At 65.1% G+C, this 21,130-nt stretch overlaps 1 protein-coding gene across 1 annotated transcript in view; it reads right to left on the reverse strand.

Moving 5' to 3' along the window:
* The window catches only part of JAKMIP3 (Janus kinase and microtubule interacting protein 3), a 73,171-nt gene that overhangs the window by 38,793 nt on the left and 13,248 nt on the right, over positions 1-21,130 (reverse strand). Inside the window, exons 2-6 of the mRNA XM_041743638.1 lie at positions 13,226-13,474; positions 5,459-5,956; positions 2,547-2,762; positions 1,024-1,143; positions 333-479 (exon numbers count right to left, since the gene is read on the reverse strand). Coding sequence (XP_041599572.1) covers positions 333-479; positions 1,024-1,143; positions 2,547-2,762; positions 5,459-5,956; positions 13,226-13,360 — 1,116 coding nt within the window. The 5' untranslated portion in view covers positions 13,361-13,474. The remainder of the gene's footprint in view (positions 1-332; positions 480-1,023; positions 1,144-2,546; positions 2,763-5,458; positions 5,957-13,225; positions 13,475-21,130) is intronic.

Genomic DNA, 21,130 nt, shown 5'->3' on the forward strand with positions numbered 1-21,130 from the left:
CCTCCACGCAGGTGGGCTGCGCTCTTCCTGGGGGTCCGCAGGTGCCCCCGGAGCTCTGGTGTTGGTGGGGCCGCAGGCCTGGGGCTGACCTGCTCAGTGACCTCCCTGCCGGGATCTGCCCAGGCGGTGCCCACGACCTCTTCCCTCCAGTGCTCTCCTCAACCAGGGAGGCTCCGCATTGGTTCCCGTCCCCACAGAGTATGTGAGACCAGAGGCCTGATGGGGACCTTATTATCAAGCCTTGCAGGTGACAAGTGGGGGGGGGGCTGTTGCTCATCGCTGGGGAGCTTGAGCGATCCCACGGGCCGGTCGGACCTGTCAGGGCCCCTTACCATTTCTATGTTCTCCTGCGTGACAAATTTTAACTTGTTTTCCATCCGACGTAAAGTATGGGACAGATCTTCATTTTTCCGGGTAAGGCGTTTGTTTTTATCCAGCAAGGGCTTGTATTGGCTCTCAGCTTCCCTTAAGCGCTTTAACTGAAAGACCAAATTAATCACTCAGCATGATTTTAAGTGTGACTGGAGCCAACAGTCCCTGCACAGAGTCGCAAACTGACCAGAACAAGCTTTGGCTACAGCAAGGGAGGGGTATGGGGCAGAGGCTCTGTTTTGCCAATAAGAGCTGCCACGAACTGGCCAGGCCCTTGGAGAAGCTCCCACGCAGGCAGAGGTACCTGGAAATTCCAGCGCCTGCCAGGAGCGATCGGGATGGCTCCACCGCGGGGCGAGGGCCTCACTCACCCCAGACAACCCACAGGACTGAGGGAACTTTTTTGCTCAATAATATGGAACGGGCATTAGCCCACCCGTGCCTGTGGCCCACATCTGGCCCCCCCCCCCACCAGGTTTTGTTCATAAAGTTTTATTGAAACGGCTGAGAGGCCTGCAGGCAAGCCCTGCCCTTGGCACCATCACTCCTTTCCACAAGGGAATTTTGGAGGTGGGCGTCCTCTGCCCTCCCGCCCTGACCCCAGACCCATAGGATCCAGATCCCCCGTGCCCCTGCCCCATTGCCACTCACCAGCTCATTCCTTTCTTCCGACAGCAAGGCGTTTCGGTCCTCCAGCTTCCGAATGATCGCACTCAGCTCTGCAATTTTAAGTTGGAAGCGCCGAGCATCCTTTTCATCCAACTGCTGTTCCTAAAACAAAAATCAACTGCAAATAACTGTTCGTAGGCACAGGCATAAAAACCTCTGCAAATCCCAGCACACCGTGGAAAACAAAGCAGCTCTGTGTCATGATCGCCCGTGATTGCACATGGCGGGTGGGTGGGTGAGTGCCGGCTGGCCACCACGGGCACAGCAAACCGCACATGGGGACAGAACAGAGGAGCAGAAATGTCCATGAGTGTGCGGAGGTGGAAGGCAAGGGCGTGCAAATGCAGGCACCGCAGGCGTGGGTGCTCCGGGCCCCCTCGGGGTGCTGCTGGTACAGCTCCGGGCAGGGGTCTGCCCTATGCCAGAGGTGGGGACGCGGTTTCCCTAGTGTGATCCTGTGAGCACGGGAAAAGATGTTCAACTTAAGACTTTCAAAAGGTGACTTCCCAAGAAGTGTGCTCCCTCACACTGGGGTTCTATAAGGTCACTTTGGAAACCTCTGGAAACTCATTCAAAAATCAATGAAAACATTTTGATCCAGTTTCAGAATCTCTCTGGAGTTAACACAATCTATCGAGCGCCAGAGCAAGATTTAATTCAGTTAGGCCATTTATAATAAGATTGTAAAAATCATTTTCTATTCTTGAAATGTCACTGTCCTCGGGCTGGCTCAGCTCAGACATTTTGTCCTTAAAGCAAACAATGCACGTCCAGGAAGGACAGAGGGAGGGTTCCTCATTCAGCAGGTGCAGGAGAGGCTAGGGAGCGGGCCCCACAGGACCTGCGTTGAGGGTTCATGGAATTTAGAGTCCCCCCACCCCAGATTGCCCAGAACCACTCCAGAGGGCTCTGAATGAGGAGCAGCAATGAGGAATGAAGGATGTCACAGCCCTGTGGCTGGTGGCAGCCCCCATGCTGTCACGGCAGCCTGAAGAGGAGCAGAAGGGTGGCATGGTCACACAAAAAGCGGGTGGGGGTGACTGGTGGGGATGTGGGCGAGCAGAGAGCCAGGAGCTCGTGCGCATGGAGATGGAGGCCGTACGGCCTCATCCCGCCAGCCCGCGGCAGGAACCGGTACCAGCAAGCAAGGAACCTTAGCCCCCTGGGGGCCTGGCAGCTGCAGGTGGGCTCCAGCTGGAAGCCCGAGGCCTCGGGGGGCCGTGGGAGGGTGGATGGAGTGAAGGCCAGTGCCGTGCCCCGTTAGCAAGGGGGGAAGGACACAGAAGCCTGCTTGCCCTCCCAGCCAAGCCAGATAAGCCGAGGGGTCCGGGGTCTGGCTGGGGGGCTGCAGACATGGTCAGCATCCCCAGGGCAGGAGGTTCTGGTTCTGGTCTCTGGACCTAGGCTCTCAACTCCCTGGGGAGCTGCCCGAGCGGGGCCACATAGCCGCGTGCAGCGCTGTCTGTGACTCTGGGTCACCGGGCAAAGCATGGGGAGGTGCTTACAGGGCTTCCCGAGTGGTCTGAGGCGTCTCCTGCACCGCCTGCATAAGGAAGTTCCCGTCTGGGGCTGCCCAGGTGCCGATCAGCCTCTTTGACCTGGGACAGCTGCTCATCTAGAGCCTCTTTTTGGAGCTGCAGTCTCTGAGCATGCCCGGCTTGAACCCCTAACTCTCTCTCCAGCACGAAGACTGCTCTGTCTTTAAATTTTATCTCCTCCATCTACAAGGAGAACAGAACACAATCACACAGGCAGGCAGAGTACAGATCTGCGGTTACCATAGAAACAGAGGGAGCAACCCCTGGAACCCGCGTCGGGAGGGTCCCCATGGCAGCAGCCCTGCCGGGACAGAAGCAGGGCAGGCCTGGCCAGCCGAGGACGAGGACGGGAGCCCCAAGGCTCAGGCCGCAGCCGGAGAGACCCCCCCCCGGCCCCCCGCGCCCGGCTGGCCTCTGCTCTGCTGCTTCAGTTCAAGCTGGAGCAACTGAGGCTCCTTCCTGGAGTCCGCGCAGCCCTCCCGGCATCCCTGGGCGCCCGGCGGGCCCACCCCGTCCAGCGCTGGACCTGGCATTGGCGGGCAGGCCCATGGGGGCCATCTGTAGCTCCTGCCTTCCAGTGTGTTGGGCAGGGCAGGGGTACCCCGAGTTCCCCGAGCCCCAACCGTGGGACGGTGTGAGGAGCAAAGTCCGCCCTCCACAGGCAGGCTGTGGGTTAGAAAAGCAGAAGTTTCTCGATGCCCTCCTCTCCTCTCCGAGGGGACCGGCCCAGGGAGCTGGAGCCATGCCCTCCTCTCCTCTCCGAGGGGCACCGGCCCAGGGAGCTGGAGCCATGCCCTCCTCTCCTCTCCGAGGGGACCGGCCCAGGGAGCTGGAGCCATGCCCTCCTCTCCTCTCCGAGGGGACCGGCCCAGGGAGCTGGAGCCATGCCCTCCTCTCCTCTCCGAGGGGCACCGGCCCAGGGAGCTGGAGCCATGCCCTCCTCTCCTCTCCGAGGGGACCGGCCCAGGGAGCTGGAGCCAATGCTCGCGTCCTGCAGCCTGCCTCTCCTTGCTGGACATGTGGACGTGGACAGACAGCAGAGGCGCTGCCCTGCGGCTTGCAGGCAAAGCTACGTTTTTAGTTAATCTTGGTTTGAACAAAGTCTTGGAGGAGGGGGGTCTCCAGACAAGTCGGCTCCAGAGTGCGGGACAGCAGCACCCGGGCCACCCAGGCCCCTGCAGGCCACCAGGTCCACAGCCTCCCTGCTCTCCCTGAAGCACTCAGCCCCCTGACGGCCGCCAGGAGCCCTCCGCACCAGCCGCCAGCTGCCTCCCAGCCCCGCATCTGGGTTCCCCCCACCCAGCGGGGGCAACACAGACCCTCTCCGCCCATTCTTCAGTCGGGTGGGCCAGGGGCCCTCACTACGGTGAACGGCCCCGGGTTTACGAGACGCCTCTGTTTAAAACATAAACAACAGGACAGGACGGGATGTCTTGGTGCTTCCCCTGCTGTTTAAGGGTCGAATAAGCTAATAAACCAGCCCTGTGCTGAAGTCAGCGTGGAAACAGAGAGGCGTCTCATTAGCCCAGATCACAGAATTCACAGGCCAGTGGTGAACTGAACAGAATAAAAGAAATCCTTAATTGCTAAATTCCCAACTACCCGCGCACACGGAGACGCCGGAAGAGACAACACGGAATTAGTGAAAACAAAGGGGCCGGGGAAATACAGTCGTATCACCAAGGAGCTCTGCTCCGGGGCCTAACGTTGACGCTCACACGCAGACGCTCCGGAAACATCGCTGTTCCTTCAGCAGGAAACCAGAAGATGAGCGTCTCTGCGCAAAGATCCCACCAAAATGAGCTCTTTGAGCAGCTGGTTTGGACCAAAAGGCAGACCTCCCCCCCAAGAACCAGCGGAGGTGTCCTGTCCTGCGGCCAAGGGAGGCGACCCGCCCACAGAGGAAATTCAAGGAAAGGGGCTTCCACGCGGGGGCAGGATAGGATCCTGTAAAGGTGGGGAGTCACTCCAAGGTCAGTGACGGTGTTGCCAGGGGGTCCTCCTGAACCACAGGGCTCTGCATGCAGCAGTGTCCACGCAGGAGACCACGACCCTACAGCTTCCACCTGGATCGCCCATTTGTGCAGGGGGCAGGCCTGCAGGTGCACGACACAGGCGCCCGTTGGGGGGGAGAAAAAGCTTCGTCCGGTCCTGTGGGGCCCCCACTGCACCTACAGGGGCCTGCTTCCAACTTGGGGCACAGCCGTGCTGGTGGGGAGATCGCTGCATCCCATTAAGGGGATCCCAGGGGCCCCGAGCATGACCAGCAACGCCAGCAAGGTCCTGGTGACGCCGTGACTGGGGACACGGGGGTCTAAGGTAGAGCTCCATTGCCTCAAACTACCGAGGGGGTCCAGGCTCCCAGGGACGGGGAGAACCAGGCACGGCCCCCCACACACCCGGAATGTTCTCTTCAACGGCTTAGCTCCGGGTCTCTGAGGACATTGACTCTGCGGTGACAGCCACCGGCAGCGGGTGTGACCTGAGCCACCCTGACGCCCCAGATGAAGCTGCGGCACTGGGGCCATTCCTGTCCTGACAGGATGGCAACTCCCAGCGGTCCAGGCGGAGAGGGCACCTTCCCACGTCGCCCCCACATCAGGATGGCCTTGGGGCCCCGACCTTTCCCCGTGGGCCTCCTGGGCTCACCTTGCTGCACCTGGGAGCTCCCACGCCCCACGTCCCCGCCCCCAGAGCCCTCCTGTGCACCCCTCGGCCCGGAGCACATCCCAGGCTGCGGATCTCCTGCTCGCACTCCCCATGTCCCCCTGCCCCCCAGTGCCCCCACCCCTAGTGCCCCTCCCAGGAGCCCCCGGAGCACATCCCAGCCTGCAGGTCTCCCTCCCACGCACCCCCACCCCGCGCCCCCCAGCACGTACCAGCCTGCGGATCTCCCGCTCGCACTCCTTCTTGATGCGGGAGATCTCCTCCTGGTGGAGGTGATACACGCTCCGGATCTCCGCGGCCTTGATCTTGTCGGCCTGCACCGCGATGGTCAGCGCCTCCTCCACCTGCTTCTTGGCCCCCTTGAGCTCCGAGATCTCCTGCTGCATTTTGATCTTCTCCGCCTCGAACCCCTTCTTGGCCTCCTCCTTGGCCTCGGACAGCAGCACGATCTTGGCCTTGTCGGGGGCGCCGTCGCGCAGGGCGTGCAGCAGCGCCTGCAGCCGCTGGTTCTCGTTGTCCTTGATCTTAATGACCCTCAGCAGCTCGGCCTCGTGCTGCCGCAGCAGCGCCTCGCGCACGGCCTGCAGCTCCTTCATCTTCTCCTCGTGCAGCTTCGTCTTGAGCTCGGTGAGCAGGACGGCGTTCTTGTGCTGCTCGTGCTCCCGCACCTGCCTCAGCTCCTGGTTCTTCTCCCTCTCCACCCGGCTCACCTGGAACACAAGAGCCAGCCCGTCGCTGGTGAACCGCCTCGGCCCCTGCTGACACCGAGGGACCGCGTGGGCAAGCTCAGGGCTCCTTCCGCGAGGCGGGCCGTCCTCCCCCGAGAGCGGCTCCTTCTGGAAACTGAGTCAAGCCCTGCGGGTGGAGAGCACGGACCTGCGCGCCCAGGCGTCCGCGGGGCGCTGGCGGCTGGAGCCCCCCGGGCCTGGGAGGTGAGATCGCAGACATGGGGTCCACGCAGGTCTGCCCTGCGCCTCGCCCCCGACCAGGACCCACCGTGCCGGGAACGCCCGCCGGCCACCTCGCCAACGAATCACCGGGAAAAAGGTGCGGGTGCCTCGGGCACGGATGACAGGCTGTCGCACTCACCTTCTGTGACGTTCTGGGCCATGGGGCGGCCACTCTAGGCACTCGCTCCCTAGGTGACATGTAATGTCTAGATCTTTGGAAACACTCAGAGTTTGGTCTGAATCTCTTGTTTCCATCTAGAACTTCCACCTCGGCAGAATGGCCCCAGCACCTGCACGTGGCACCGAGTCGGTGCTCAGAACCTAATATGGGGTGAGAGTGTGGCTCACCTGCCCCTGGTCCAGCACTCCAGGTGGCGCTTCGCCTCCCGCCTGCCTCTGGGCTCCCCGTCGCCGTCCACGGCACCTCGTGTGGGGTCACCATCCCCAATCCCATCCTCCCCTCATGCACCCCCCAAAGCCATCCCACCCTCACACCCAGCTCCGGAGCTGGGCCCCGCTGCTCCCCACTGCAGGCAGCCCCACCTCGACTCACCTGCCGCCACCCACTGTCCACGGGAGGAAGTCTGTGCGGGTCAAGCCCTGCCCAGCCCTCCTCTCTGCACCCGGCGCATTCAGAGTAAAGGCCCAGCCAGGGGCGTCACCATGGACCACACCCACTGTGCCATCTGGGGAAGTGTCAACCCTCCCTGCCAGGGCCGCTGGCACCCCAGCTAGCAGCTCTGGGGTCCTTTCCCGAGGGTGATCGCTTGGACCCCCGACCCCGGGCAGGCCTGCTGCCTACCCCCTGCCCGAGTGCCCGCAGACCGTGGCCGGTGCCCCAGATGCCCAGCCCTGCTCCACACGCTGACCCTGCCATGTCGTGCCCCTTCCTCACAGCAACACCCCCCCCCCCCAGGTGCCTTATTCATCCCTGTCTCCGGGCCTGTAGTGTCCGCCCCGTCTGAGCAAGCATCCCCGGGAGGCACGCACAGCGGGGCCATCCTCCCATTTGGCGTGGGCTGAACCGTGAGGCTCCCCAGGTGGGGGATGCGGGAATGGGGCCTGGCCTGTGGCCCCGAGCTTGCAGGTGGTGGGGAGGCGGCGGGCGGAAAGCCTCACAGCGGCCGCGGGAGCAACTCAGGCTCCTGTCCCCAGACGGGCCGACAGCAGTGGAGGATGTGAGGGGGCCGCACGCGGAGCCCCGCTGCCCCGCGTCCCTCAGCCCTGCTTCAGGAGCACACGGCAGCTTTGTAACAAGCAGTTAGGAATATTCCCCCTGAGACCCCAGCTGCCTCCCCACGGACCGCGGCCTCCGGGGACCTCGTGAAAGTCTGGCTGACGTGGCCACACGCTGCTGGCGGCTCAGCGGGCCGGGCTCTTGACCAGCGGGGCCACGGCTTTGCCTTTCAGGACGTCGCAGGGCTGAGCGGTTCCTGCATCCGGGGTGGGTCTTCCGTCGGCACCAGGGGTCGTCGGGTTGCTGGGGGGGGCAGGGCAGGCAGGTGTCCCTCTTCATCGCCTCCATTCACCCAGTTTTCAAGGGACTGGCGGGCTCCCGGGCGGCCCGGCAGGAGCCCAGTTACTTGTTTCATTAGGAACGTGTGGGTTTAAGCAGAGTGGCGGGTTTGGCGCCTGCTGGTGTCATCCTCACGGAGGCTCAGAGCGTCCATCTGCGGCCAGCGAGGGGGCTGGGGCCTTCGGACGCGCCGTGAGCCTGCCTGTCTTGCTCTCCGGCAGGTCGGGCCTCACCGGCCCGTCCACTCACCTCCTGCCCCGACTGCTCCCCAGGCGCCCTGACTTCTTTCGATGGGAAGCAGTATTTCGGGGTCACAGCTGGTCCTCCCCGTGGACGAGACACGGCGTCTGCCTCCCCGCGTGTGAGAGGACATGCCTCTAGGTTCCCGTGGACGTTTCCAATTTCCAGTGTGTTTCCGACCCAAAACCAGGGCTCCCGTTCAAGTTTCCCTGCGTAGCTTCTGCGCCCCCGTCCCCTCCCACGGAGGATCTGGTTGTCAAGGAAACCGAGGGACAGGACGGGAACACCCCCTAACTACTCCTTTACCTGCAGGAGACACGCCATCGGGGGCATACAGGGGCCGCGGCACTCACGGCCCCCCCAGTTTGGACTCCCCAGTTTCCCTCTTCCTTTCCCAGCGGTTGTCTGTGAGGCGCCTCCCGCGGCCGTGGGGGCCCCAGCCTGCTCTCTGAGCGCTTGATCTTCCCTTGAGGAATTCCGGGGAGTCTCCCCCTTCTCCCTCCGCTTCGCCCGACAAGGCCCACCAGGCCACAGCACAGGCGGCTCCCGCGGCCTCGCCATCCTCGGGGTTTGTTCAGAAGGAAACTACGTTCAGCGCAGCCCGCAGTCCTCGCAGGCACCGTGGAGCTGGGGACGACGTGGACACCGGCAGGACCCCCGCCCCCAGCCGGCCATCCAGGTGGCCTGGACCCGCTGTCGACACAGAGGGCCCACGGTGATGGGCACGACCGCCAGACCTCGGCCCCCGAGGACGGCCCCTGCCCGTGACCGGCACAGGCCCGGCAGCAGGCAGGCGCTCCCAGGACGGGGTGGCCGCCGTCCGCAGACCTGATGGAAGGTCCCTAAGAGGGATGACAGGCTGGAGCTGCAGACCCACAGGTGCCGGCCCGGGCGCCAGGAGACCGTCTCCTCCGGAGCAGGACGGGAGGCGCCTGCAGTCTTAGCAGCTCATGCCGAGGAACGTAGGCCTGCGACCCAAGGTGTGCGTTAGGGGTTGAGATCGTGTTACTGGTTAAAATTGCAGAGAAACGGGGCGCCCGGGGGCTCCGTGGGAGAGGCGTCTGCCTTTGGCTCAGGTCATGATCCCGGGGTCCTGGGATCGAGTCCTGCGTCGGGCTCCCTGCTCCGAGGAGGAGCCTGCTTCTCCCCCTGCCCTTCCTCCCGCTGCTCACGCTGTCAAATAAATTAATAAAATCTTTAAAAATAAATAAATGAAGCAAAGGCCCCTGTGAAATAAGCCAGCAGCGTCGCCCCGGGCCGCGCGGGGGGCCTGCGCTCAGGCCAGGGGCTTCCGCACTCGGGCCCAGGACCACACCCGTCCGTGGACCGAAGCAGCCATAACCCTTTATGACGCCACAAAACCTTACGGCTCTCAAACACGTTTGCTCAGAGGTTTATGGAATTTTAACTCAAATGGGCCAATGGCACCTCTGGGACCCGGCCCCCCGGCTTGCGGGCACCTCGGGTCATGCTCGTTTTCTGCTGGGAGGGAGCTTTTTCTCTCTGGTCGTATTTCCAGGAAGTAATTCGGGGTCATCCTTAGAGACGGTCGAGGTCCTGGGCGAAGCCGGCAGCAGGGCAGGTGCACTCGCCCGCCTTGTCCGCAGAGGCCCGGGCGCTCACCCAGCCACCAGCAGCCCGGCGCTCCCTCCCGACGGACACACGCGGTGGCGGGCCGCACCCCACAACCCCGCTGCTCCCGTGAGCTGCTGTGGCCTCTCCCTGGGCTGGGCCGGTTTCCGGAACGCTCCGTCGTCGTCCCTGTTCTTTCAGGCACTGGCACTCCTTCCCCGGCTGGGGGTCCCCTCCTGCCTTGCTTCTGTCTACGACGGCCGGAGGCTCTACGCGCGTGAGGTTTATGTCTGCGTCTTGCCCCGCGAGGACAGGCCCGCAGCTTCCCCGGGAGCCCCTCGCCCACGGTGCTGGGACTCGCAGGACAGAAGACTATTGCCCGCCGGAGGTCTGGGGTGAGCTCCATGACCCACCCCACACCTTCGTGGGCGACACCGATGCCAACCCTGCCCCCGGGCCCTGCCTGCAGCCCCTGCCCACCCGGCATCCTGGCCCTCTCCCGACCCCACCCGCATGGCCCTCCGTGGCCTGGTCTTGGGCCGCCTTTCCTGACGCTGCATCACGTGTGCCCTTACAGGGACCCGCCTTTATCGGCCCTTCCAGGCATCGGGGTCTCCATCCAGGGCCACCTCTTCTGAGAGGCCCTTCCTGATTGCCGCATGGACTGATGGCACCACGGCCAGCGCAGCGGTCATGTGGCTCTATGTGCCCCACCACCTGCTTCCTGTTCCTTGTTGTGTCCTCCACGGGGACGAGGCCTGGGGGTCACGCAGGCGCCTGGCGCTTCCCGAGTGGCATCCTGTGGGCTGGAGCCACTTCCCGACAGCAGGCATGAGGCTGGCGTGTCCGTTCCTCCCGCCGGCCCCCGGGGTGCTCACGAGCTGGGGCCCAGCTGCGGGTGGGACCCCGAGAGCATGGGCAGCAGGGGCGGCTCTGTGCCCAGACGGGAGCCGGAGCCTCGCGTCCTGGTGGGAGCTCGTGTCCACCTCGGTGTCTGCGTCCGTGCTCCCAGCACCCGGCCCCACTGAGTTCATCTCCACGCAGTTCCCCAGAGGCCTCCCTGCAGAGCCGGCTCCCTCCTTCCAGAAGGTTCTTCACCAGAGACAGCTCCGCTTCAGTCTCCCGACAGAGGGTGGGCAGCGGGACAGGCCGGTTTTTATTTAAATCACGTCATTCCTTGCTGTCTTCATTCACTCAAGTGTCCCTTGGTGATAAAGGAACCATCGAGCCGAAATCCGAGGTGCTGGGTTCTCAGCTACGTTCCTGGCGCCTTTCCACGCTTCGCAGGCACCTGCTCTTCGGGGGGGGTGTGCAGCCTGGCTGCGGGTCCAGGATTCTGCTGGGAGTTCCCGAGGAAGGTGGGCGCCGGGCGCCGGGGGCAGGGTGGGGGGAGCACCTCACGGCCTGCCTGGCTCGTGGCAGGGACAGGGTCCTGCTGGCGCCCCCGCTGCCTCCTGCCTCCGCCGTGAGGTCGGGACAGGCCCTCCGCTCCTTGGCCGCTTCCACAGCATCCCCCAACCCCACTCTCTGGTTCGGTTACGCGGATCCATCCCGAGGCCACAGCAGGGACGCGCACTGCGGGGGTGGGGGCGTTAGAGGTCTCCGATAAGGACAAAGCTGCTGACAGTCGTGATGACTGAATTCCCGCCGCTCCCCATGACAAGGGTGCGCACGTCGTGGCCAACGCTGGCGGCATTTCCGAGGGTCGCTGCGCTGGGCTGAGCGTATGGACCACGGGCTTCCCAGGGCCTTGACTCCAGGGGCCGGGGCGTCGGCGGGAGACACCTTCTCAGGATCCGACGTGAGTTTTATTTGCCAAACTGGCTGCTGGGGGTGACGGGAGAGCACAGGTGGGACCTGGGAAGAGGCCTGAGCGCCGGTCCAGCCCCCGGGGACGTCCTGCTCCCAGCTCGGCGCCCGGGCAGATGCAGGACGCACGGATGAACCTGGGGGCCTGGGTGGGTTGCCGGTTAAGGGACCGACGTTGGGGTTCAGGGTCCTGGGATGGAGCCCGCGACAGGCCCCGCACTCAGCGGGAGATCGGCTGGTCTCTCCTCTCCCTCTGCTCCCCACCCCAAGCGCCCTCTAAAATAAATAAATAAATCCTAAAAATAAAAAGAGTGAACAAGGCCGGGGACCCCGCCGGCCTGCGAGGGGTGCTGAGCAGCACCCAGAGCTGAGCGCAGGCTGGAGCCCCCGTAGGAAGTGCAGCACTGCCCGCGACGGGCACCCCTTGGTGGGGCCGTGGGGCGCTGCTCCCTGCACCCGACACTGCAGCTCGGCCCCGAGGCACAGGGGCAGCAGGCAGGACCGTGAGGACGGGCCGAGCTGTGAGGCCCAAAGTGCGGGCGCCCCAGGTCCGGGTGAGGCTGACGTGCGGCCAGGTCTGGAAGCCGCAGCCTCAGAGGCCTCCCCGCCGGTGGAGACGGGATTTCAGGCCTCTCCCAAGCCAGGGCTGCTGATGTGTGTGGAGCGTGTGCTCCGGGGGGCATGGGTGTGATCCCTGCACACGCACGCACACCCGGGCCCGGCCCGCCCACCCGCAGGAGAGTCTGCGAGCCTCCCTGCTGGCGGCCTCAAGTGCAGACAAGGGTGCTCACCGCAGGGCTGCGGAGTCGGCCGACCCCTGGGAACAGCCGGGATGCCGTGGGCGGAGGCCGGACCCTGGGCACGTCCGCGTGCTGCACGCGGAGCCCCCACGAGTCAGTGTGCGGTCCCGAAGGGAGGCCAGAGGCCGCGGCGTGTGGCCCGCTGTCATCTGTGCCCTGGCAGGTGCACTGAGGACCCAGAACACAAACCCTCCAGAGGGGGGACCAGGGCCTTTCCTTCGTTCCTTCTGAATTTTGTACCAAGGGGTACATATTTCCAAAACATGAATAATAACAGGGCTGGGGCTGGGGCTGGGGCTGGAGGCCCTCAGCAGGCAGCCCCAGGGCCCTGGCCCGGCAGCGAGGGGCAGGAGCTGGAGCCCGTGTACCTCGGGGCTGACCACGGGAGCCTGCCCGCTCCCCGCACCCCCACCCCCGAGCTGCGGGGCTTTGCTAAAAGCGCCATGAAGGTGTAGGCCGCGGGGGCACGGGCAGGGCCTGCAGGCGGGACCAGCACCACAGTCTCACGTCCGCACTTCGGAGCGCTGGAAGGACCACACGCTCACCCAGTGGGGCCAGGGGCCCGTTGTCCTTACGCCGGTGCTGACCCTCGAGCACTGTGAGGCCCGGCCTGCAGCCGCGGGTGGGACGACCTCTAGGAGCACGAGGCGGACTCTGAGGTTTGTACCTTCACCCTGCTGCACCCGGCTGCGCCCCGGGGGCTCCTGACAGGAGGAGGCCGGCCTGTTTCCTCCACACAGAGGGGCCGTGCGGTGGGTATGTTTCTGTGACCCGTCAGCGGGAGGGACACTTCCCCGGGAGGTGCCACCTGCCGAGGTCCCTCTGGCCCAGGCACTGGAGCAGGGCGGTCACCACCCGTGCATGCCCTCTTCCCAGAGCTGCCTGTCGCCCCAGCTGCCCTAGAGCCCCTGGCCACCCCGGGACCAGCTGGGCAATGACCTCACAATGCCCTGTCCTAGGCAGACCCTGGGGCCCAGGAAGCTGTGGGACGGTGGGGGTAGGGGGTGGGATGCGGGGAGGGGCAGGTGTGGGACGCGGGGAGGGGCAGGGGTGGGGGCAGGGGAGGGGACAGAGGGCCTGGGGGGGGCCCACCTTGCTTTTCTCCTGCTGCAGCTCGATCTGGATGTCGGTGAGCTTGGCCCGCAGCTCCTCGTTGGCGGCCTGCAGAGCCGCGAGGACCTCCGCCTTGTCCCCCTTGCCTCGGCCGCCCGTGCCCTTCTTGGACATGGTGAGGGTGGCCCAAGGGGTGCCCGGGGTGGGCCACTCGTCTGGGCTCGGCTGTCCACAGCAAGCTGGGGCAGGTAGCGCCTCGCGGCAGCTCTGCTACATCTTCTCGCTCACCTGGAGGGAAAGCACACCTGGTGAGCAGGTTGGCCTCCCGCCCTGGGTGGGAGGTGGGCTGTGTGCGGCCGGGGCCGGGGGCACGGCTGGGGTCTCCTGCCCTGAGGATGCTGTGGGGACTGCACGCCGCGCCCCCAGCCCCAGACCGCAGAGGCTGAATTTCACACGTGGGTGTGTGGCCCTGGAGGTGGTGGTGGGTGTGAGCCAGGAGCCCCTGGGGTGGTGGAGTGGAGGCCGGGACCTCCGGACCCTTCCCGGGACCCGAGATTGTCCCCCTGGAGGACGCGCACCTTCACCCTGAGCCAACGTAGGAGGCGAACGCACACCCTCCCCACCCGGCGCACAGGCACCCTGCCCGGGGCAGCATCGCCCAGCACCATGGGGGGACTCCCGCTGCCCCCCAGGCCGGAGGCTGCTCCCCGCCCCGGGTGTGCGAAGCAGGCCCACCAGGCGACCGCGTAGACAGTGTGGGCCTGTTCCACAGCAGGAGGCGGGCTCGGGTCATGCTCCACAGTTCCGACCCAGGAACCCTGTGCCTCTGTTCCCGCACAAACGGGGGACAAGGCTGTCCCTGGCCCCCAAGGCTTCCTTCTTACACCTTAGACACCAGGACAGGGACCCGAGCCACAGAGGGGCCTGTGCCCCGCGCCGCCCCAGCTGACAGGCCGGGAAGGTGTCTCCGTGACCTGGGGTATCAGGTCAAGGTGCGTCTTTCAGAGCGTGGGCCTGGACGCAGGCTGGGACGGTGTCACCTGTAGGGAGGCGCCCTCCAACTGAGTCCCCGCGGCCTCTGGCCTCCCTCCCAGCTCAGTCCCTGAGGCCTCGGGACACAGAATGGGGTCAAAGCCCCCGATGGGCGTGCACGGGGAAGGCCGGGAAGAGGGCTCCCGGTCGGCCTGGGGTGCGGAGCCAGGGGAGGGACGCGGGAGGCAGCTGCCTTCCAAAGAGGAGGGAGACTGAGGCCGGAAGGGATCGTGGAGACGCAGCTCAGCGGCCGCGGCCTAAGAAGAGATGCCCGCACCCAGGCCCTCTGCTCACAGCCACCTGCCCGGGAGACAAGAGCACATTCCCCAGAGCACGGGGCCCAAGGCCTGGCTCTCGGTTTGGGGTACACGTTCTGGGTCGCCCCGGGGACCGTCGTGCAGATTTTCCAGCTCGGCACAAAAGGGTCCTCTGCCAGCTTGCAATGCTTCCCTCCTGCCTTCAAGTCCTCACGGGCGGCGGGAGAGGCCCCTGGGCTCCTGTCCCCCCAGGTGAGGCCCGCGGCTGCCCCTGGAAGAAGCGCCGCTTTAACGGGTCCTGGCGGCTCTGGCCCGGCAGGTGAGCTGGTGCCCACGGTCCGCGGGCTGCCTCCACTGCGCCTGCGGCGGGTCGGGGTGTGCAGCGCGGGTTCGGGTGGGGCAAGGCAGAGAGAGTTAGAAGTCTCGTCCCAACCGGAGGAAAAGCTCCCCAGTTCCTGCTTTGGTCATGGAGACCTCCTGGGTGGGGGAGCTGGGGTGGGGGGCGCCTGGGAGGTGCGGCGGGCTGAGGTCTGACTCTCAGTTTCAGCTCAGGTCATGATCTCAGGGTTGTGGGATCGGCCCCCAGGCTGGATGGTGGCACAAGGGCCTGCCCCTGCCCACCCCGCACCCTCCACGCCTTTCCTCCGTCAGGAACACGCTCCCGCGAGGCTCAGCACAGACCTGGTCGGCTCCTGCCGGGGCTCAGGGTCCTGCCCCCAGCCCCCACCCGGATCCCCAGGAGCTGGGTTGCCTCCTCCTTGGTACTGAGCACCCTGCACTGAGAATTTTCAATGCACCAGGAGGTCTTGAGCCCTCCCTGACTCCCCAGACTTAGTATCTTTCCCTGACACCAATTTGGGGGCAAATAGGATAAACACGTTGACTTTATTATTATGTTGATGAGTAGGAACCAGATAAATCCCGGCCCCTCTGAGGGCACCCTCGCCCACACCCAGGGGGTTTCTGGAGGCCTCCTCAGGGAGCGCTTGATGGGATTACTGCCCGAGGGGAAGGGGATTTTCACGCCTGACCCCAGATCCTATTTGTGCTAATGAATCAGCGTTAAGCCTTCAGGGGATGAGAGTCTGGTGGAAGGAAGCGTCTGTGTTACGGGGACAGACCCACGTGGACGGCAGAGGTGGCACCAGGCAAGCGCCGGGTCTCCTGCTCCGAGCCAGCCGCGTCTGTGCGCCCCAGCTCTCCCTCCGTGCCCACACCGGGAAAGCACCAGCTGTGAGGAGCACGTCCAGGTCACGGATGCCCCGTCGTTCCTGTCACCCTGGGGGACAGAAGGGGCGGCCGGAGGGAGACCGGGGCCTTGGGAGGGCGGCCTTTGCTGGGTGCTCCGGGCTGAGCACTCGGCCCTGCCTGGAAGACTCAGCGACCCTGGAAGCAGGGTCTGGGGGTGGAGGGTGGGGTCAGAGCAGGTCACCCCAGGGTGCTGCACCAGCCCCCCACCCCGGTCATGGGCGGGCCCAGCCAACACTGCTTGAACCCCAGACCCCTCAGGCCTCCGGCTCCCTGTCGTGTCTTGGAGCTCAGCCGGCAGGTGCTGCAGGGGTGCGGGGAGGGGGGCACTGAGGAACCCGCGGCCACAGGCCATGGGGGCAGGATCCGCGTGACAACACTGTGCATCCCCAATATTTGCTGGACTGACTAGCCCCCCCCCCCCCCAGTCAGAGTCACGAACCTTCTTGGGAGACCCCGGCTGAGCGGAGAAGCGGGCAGGTCACGGTCACGCCTCAGGCTCGCGCGCGGACCGACGCTGATTCGCCGCCAGCACGTGTGTCACCCTCTGTCGGGAGGTCGTTACGTGGTCAGACTGACACCATCTGCCCACCTGCGCGGGGTCTCCGAGGACGGAGTAAATAGGGGAGCTCCGCTCTCCGAGCAAGTGCTCCCTGCCCGCGCCTGACAACCTCCGAGCCGCCGACCCGCTAACGAGGAAGCCGCCCGGCTGGCCTCCGGGATTTCCCCAACGCGGAGCCCACGGTTCACGCTCCACACCGTGTGGGCGGAGGAGCCCAGACCCGGGACAGCCTCCCGCGTGCACACCCGGCCGGCGGCCCGCGTCACGAAGGGGCTTCGACCTCCTGAAGCCCATGGTATGGGACTCGGGTCCTTTCCCGGTGAAACCCTTTATCTACAGAGAGGAAGGGAGGTGCCGATGCTTCCAGCCCTTATCACGTCCACAGCTGCGAGGTGCGGCAAGAGGAGGCGGGAGGGCCCGAGGGCCCCGTCCAACCCCACGCAAACGCCCGCGGGAGCAGGCCCTGCCGGGCTCTCGGCCCCGGGGCAGGCGTTTCAGGGAGCCCCCCGTCAGGCTGGGTCCCCAGGGTGAGCCGGGGGGAGGCCGGGTGAGGGCCTGGGGTAACCTCGCGACACCCAGTTTCCCCATCAGAACTCACTTTTCCCGGGAAATGTGAAGACCCCCGGAGAGGGGGTCAGCGGCCACGCGGTGCCGGCCGCGTGTGCAGACGCGAGTCTGATCCACACCTGGAGACCTGGAGGCTCGAGTGGCACTGGGGGCGGGGGGTGGGGAGCGGGGAGCAGCCCTGGGGTCTGGGCCGGGGGTGGGCAGCGGTGAAGGAGCCTGGGGCGCACCCACCGTCAGCGTGGACCCTGGGACAGCCCCGGACCACGGCGGACCCTCAAGCAGGGGGGCCTGTCCCACTGCTGACCACGGGGCGGCCACAGGACAGACGGAGGGTCTGCGGGGGGCGAGGGCCAAAGAGGCCTCAGCCTGACTCGAAGTGCGTCTCTAGAAGCTCGCGAGTCCGGGTGTGCCACGAGAGGTCACGGGGTGGGGGCGTCCCCGACGGCCGAGGGCAGGACCCCGCGCACCTGCCCCTGAGCCGCCACCTGACCGACCGCCGATCAGGATGGAGACGGACGAACACGGGTCCCCAGCTCCCGAGGGAACCTCCGGATCGCCCGCCCAACGCCAGCTCTTCGGGGTGAGGAAGCCGGGGTCTGGGGAGCGCGTCCTGGGGGGCCCGGCGAGCGCGTCCTGGGGGGCCCGGCGCCGCCTCCCGACAGAGCCCAGGCCTGGCGAGCCGGGAGGACTGTGAGCGCGGACGCCCTCGCTGCGGGGCTCGTGGCCTGGCCCCCGGGGGCCCTGCCTCAGGCGCGGCCGGACTCTGCTGCGTGTGGGGCCTCAGGCCGGCCTCGCCCCTCACACGAGGCCCAGCACCAAACCCCAAAACATTTACAGGAGGGGCGCCCGCCTGGGAGGCTCAGGGGGGCTGAGCCTCCGACTGGGTTTCGGCCCAGGCCGTGACCTCGGGGCCCGGGGATCGAGCACGGCTCCACGCTCCACTCGGGGCCTGCGGCTCCCTCTCCCTCTGCGCCTCCCCTGCTTGTGGTCCCTAAACAAAAAACAAATAAACAAAATCTTTTCTAAAAAATGTAAATAATAAATAAAAAAAATAAAAAATTAAAAAATTAAAAAAATTAAAAAAATTAAAAATTTAAATAATTAAAAAAAAAATTCAGCTCTAGCCATATAAAACTCACAAGGTTGGGCGTCCAATCAAAATGACCGGCCGTCGATTATCACTCAATTAAACTGCGGAGAAAACACGCGGCAAAGACTCGGGGCAGCAGGACTCCAGTGACGGGGAAAACCAAGCAACACTTTAAACAAGCGCAGCCGCAGGTCGCAGGCCCCGCAGGCCCCACAGGCGCGGACGTGAGAGCACCGTGCCGATAGCACCCCAATAACACCCACGGGCCGGCAGGGGCGGGAAGCACGAGCACGGGAGGAAAGATCCAGACCAGGAGCTCGGGGAGGAGAGCGCGTGTCTGAGCCCAACCGGTGCCACCAGCACAACCACAGCCCGGAGGGAGGGCCCGAGAGCCCGAGGCCGCAGGAAGCGCAGCCCAGACAGGATGACGACCCTGTTCCGTGGAAGCTCACGCGGTCCGCCCCCTCTCATCGACCACCCCCAACGTGAAGCTTTTTTTTTTTTTTGCTTGTTTTATTTTATTTATTTATTCATGAGACACAGAGTCAGAGAGAGAGAGAGGCAGAGACACAGGCAGAGGGAGAAGCAGGCTCCACGCAGGGAGCCCGATGTGGGACTCGATCCCGGGGCCCCAGGATCAGGCCCTGGACCCAAGGCAGGCCACTGAGCCACTGAGCTGAGCCACTGAGCCACCCGGGCTGCCCTTTTTTGCTTGTTTTAAACTCTTAAATTAATCACTCTTCTTACATCTTTACGACAAAATACATATGAATGGGAATGTAAGTTTTTACGGCAACCGAGGTTGCCATCACGTCTGGCAGACTGAGTGGTCGCTGCAGTGGTTACAGCTGTGCGCCGGGCTCAAGCCGCACACGTGCCACAAACTCCGATCCATTAGCAGGTATAAAAAGTAAAGTCGCATTTGAAAGGCACCTCTGCGTCATCTGGTCGGACCGCCGGGGTTTCCCTGTGCCGGGTGCCCAGGGGTCCCAGGGGCAGGGGTGGGTGAGGCTCGGGGCAGGGCCTGGCGGGCGGGTGGGCTCCACTGCAAGGAAGCTCGTGACTGTCGCCGGACGAGGCGTGCCCCGCCCCCCACAGCCTTCCAGGTCCCCCCCACCCCGTGAGGACGTATCTCACTGTGTGAAGACCACCGGCCTCCTGAGTAACGGGCCCTCAGGCTGAGCTCATACCTCGCAGGGTTCCCTGTAAAATGGGCCAGAAACGGGATTTCAGGGCAGAAAACAGAAACCCACCGTGTGCCCTGCCCCCTCCGGGCAGGGCGGCCGGGCCTGGTGAGCGGGAGCGTCCCCGGGGCTGCGTCCCCAAGCTCAGGCCAGGCACCCCGAGGGGAAGGCTGCGTCCCTGCCAAAGGAGTCAGGGCGACAAGGAGGACGGGCCGCCCTGGGGCCAGCTCCCTGCAGAGCCCCTCCTGCCCCAGGAGCCCCCTCAGCCGGTGGAACTGGCCCCCGGGAAGGCCCGGGCTTGTTGACAAGGAACGTCCTCTCTCGGGGGCCTGGCGGTCCTGGCGGGTCGGCGGGTCAGGAACGTGGTCTGCACCCTGCTCCCAGGAGCCCCGGAGGCCACCCCGAAGCCTGGCTCTCCCCAGTGGGTTGGGGATGCCACTCCCCTCGGCCGGTGGCATCTGTCCTCATCACACCGGCTTCTTGCATTATTGCTCCAAATACAGAAAGAGTTTAAATGAAAAAATTAAATGTTTTCCAATCTTCGTGCTCATTTACAGCTTCTCTGGCTCTGAAACCCGGCAGCCACTGAACTGAAGTGTCAGGTTTTCAAAGCACGGTGTGGGGGGGGGGGGGGGGTCCGCCGGCATGTTAGCACCCGAGCCGGGTGGAGGCTGGTGGCCACTGCTTGGCTCGGGGCCCTGGGGGAGGCCTTGGCCCAGGACGGGACCCAGCCTCTGAGCTCCCAGTCCCAGCCTGAGACCAAGACCACAGTGACCCCCAAACAGGGCAGTCGATCCTTACAGTCAGAGAAACAGCCATAGAAACTGAGGCTCAGGCTTGCTCCCCCCACGCTCCGGGCACGGGGACGAAGGCCGCGGATGCAGCAGGGAACTAGATAGATGCTAGACGGGCAGGTGCAGGAGAAGGTGGTCACACAGAGGGACAGTCAGCGTTCCTTCTCCTTCCCAGCAACGAGGCTTCCTACCGCGGCTGGAGGGGCCCTGGCGGTCGGGGGACACCCAGCCGTTTCCAAAGAGGTTTGCGTTTTCTTGTGGAAAAGCACACATGAGCCCACGCCCTGGCTCTGAGTCCTGCTGCACCCCTGCCCGCGTGTGTCCCCGGCGCCAGTAAAGGTCACACGGTCCACGGAGGCTCCAAAGGGCTGTGGTCAGCGGCCAGGACCACGAGTCCCAACGGGGCCTGGCTGGTCCCGGGAGTCCTGCACGGCGCCTGGAGGGCAGCCAAGGGGACCTGGGGGCTGCGCTCGTCGGTGTCGGCGCCTGTCCAGGGCCGCAAGGGCCAGAAGGACAGCAGAGCACGACCGGGCCGGCCGGCCCAGAGCAGGGGGGCCCGTGTGTGGCTGTGGACGCGTGACCCAGGGTCAGCGCCGAGTGCGGGGACGGTCGGCTGTCTACCCGCGTGTCCACAAGGGAAAACTCACCGCGGACGAGTCGCTGTGCAGGGGCTCCGGAGGTAGCCGTGGAAGGTGGGGCCGCAGGCCTCAGGGGAAGAGCCAGAGCTCCAGAGCCCGGGGATGGCCGGGGCCTTGAACAGGACGCGAGCACAGTCCCCGGGAAGGAGCGCTGCGGCCACGCAACATGAAGAAATCCCAGCGCCCGAGGGACCGAGGGGTGCGAACAGGCTTGTGTCAGCATCGGCGGAGGCGTCCAGGATGCACCTGCACGAGGGATGGTGCCCAGGACACACGGAGAACGCTGGGAGGCCGGGGGAAGGCAGACAAGCCAGTGCGACACGGACACACGAGTCCAACGAGCACTTCACACCAGAGGACACTGGCCGGGCACAAGCCTGGGATGATGGGGGCCCCCTTGTCCTGCAGGGGGCGACCCTGCCGGGCCCCCGGGAACCTCACCCAGACTCCCAGGCTCCCCCTGCGTGGCCCTCACCCCCACTCCACCTCGGTCCCTGCCCCACGACAGGCTGGCACCTGCGTCTGAGCCCGTGTCCATCCCCGCAGCGGCCAGGGCGTCACCACGGGCTCCC

The sequence above is a fragment of the Vulpes lagopus genome, chromosome 2 (genome assembly GCF_018345385.1).
Source record: "Vulpes lagopus strain Blue_001 chromosome 2, ASM1834538v1, whole genome shotgun sequence".
NCBI lineage: Eukaryota > Metazoa > Chordata > Mammalia > Carnivora > Canidae > Vulpes > Vulpes lagopus.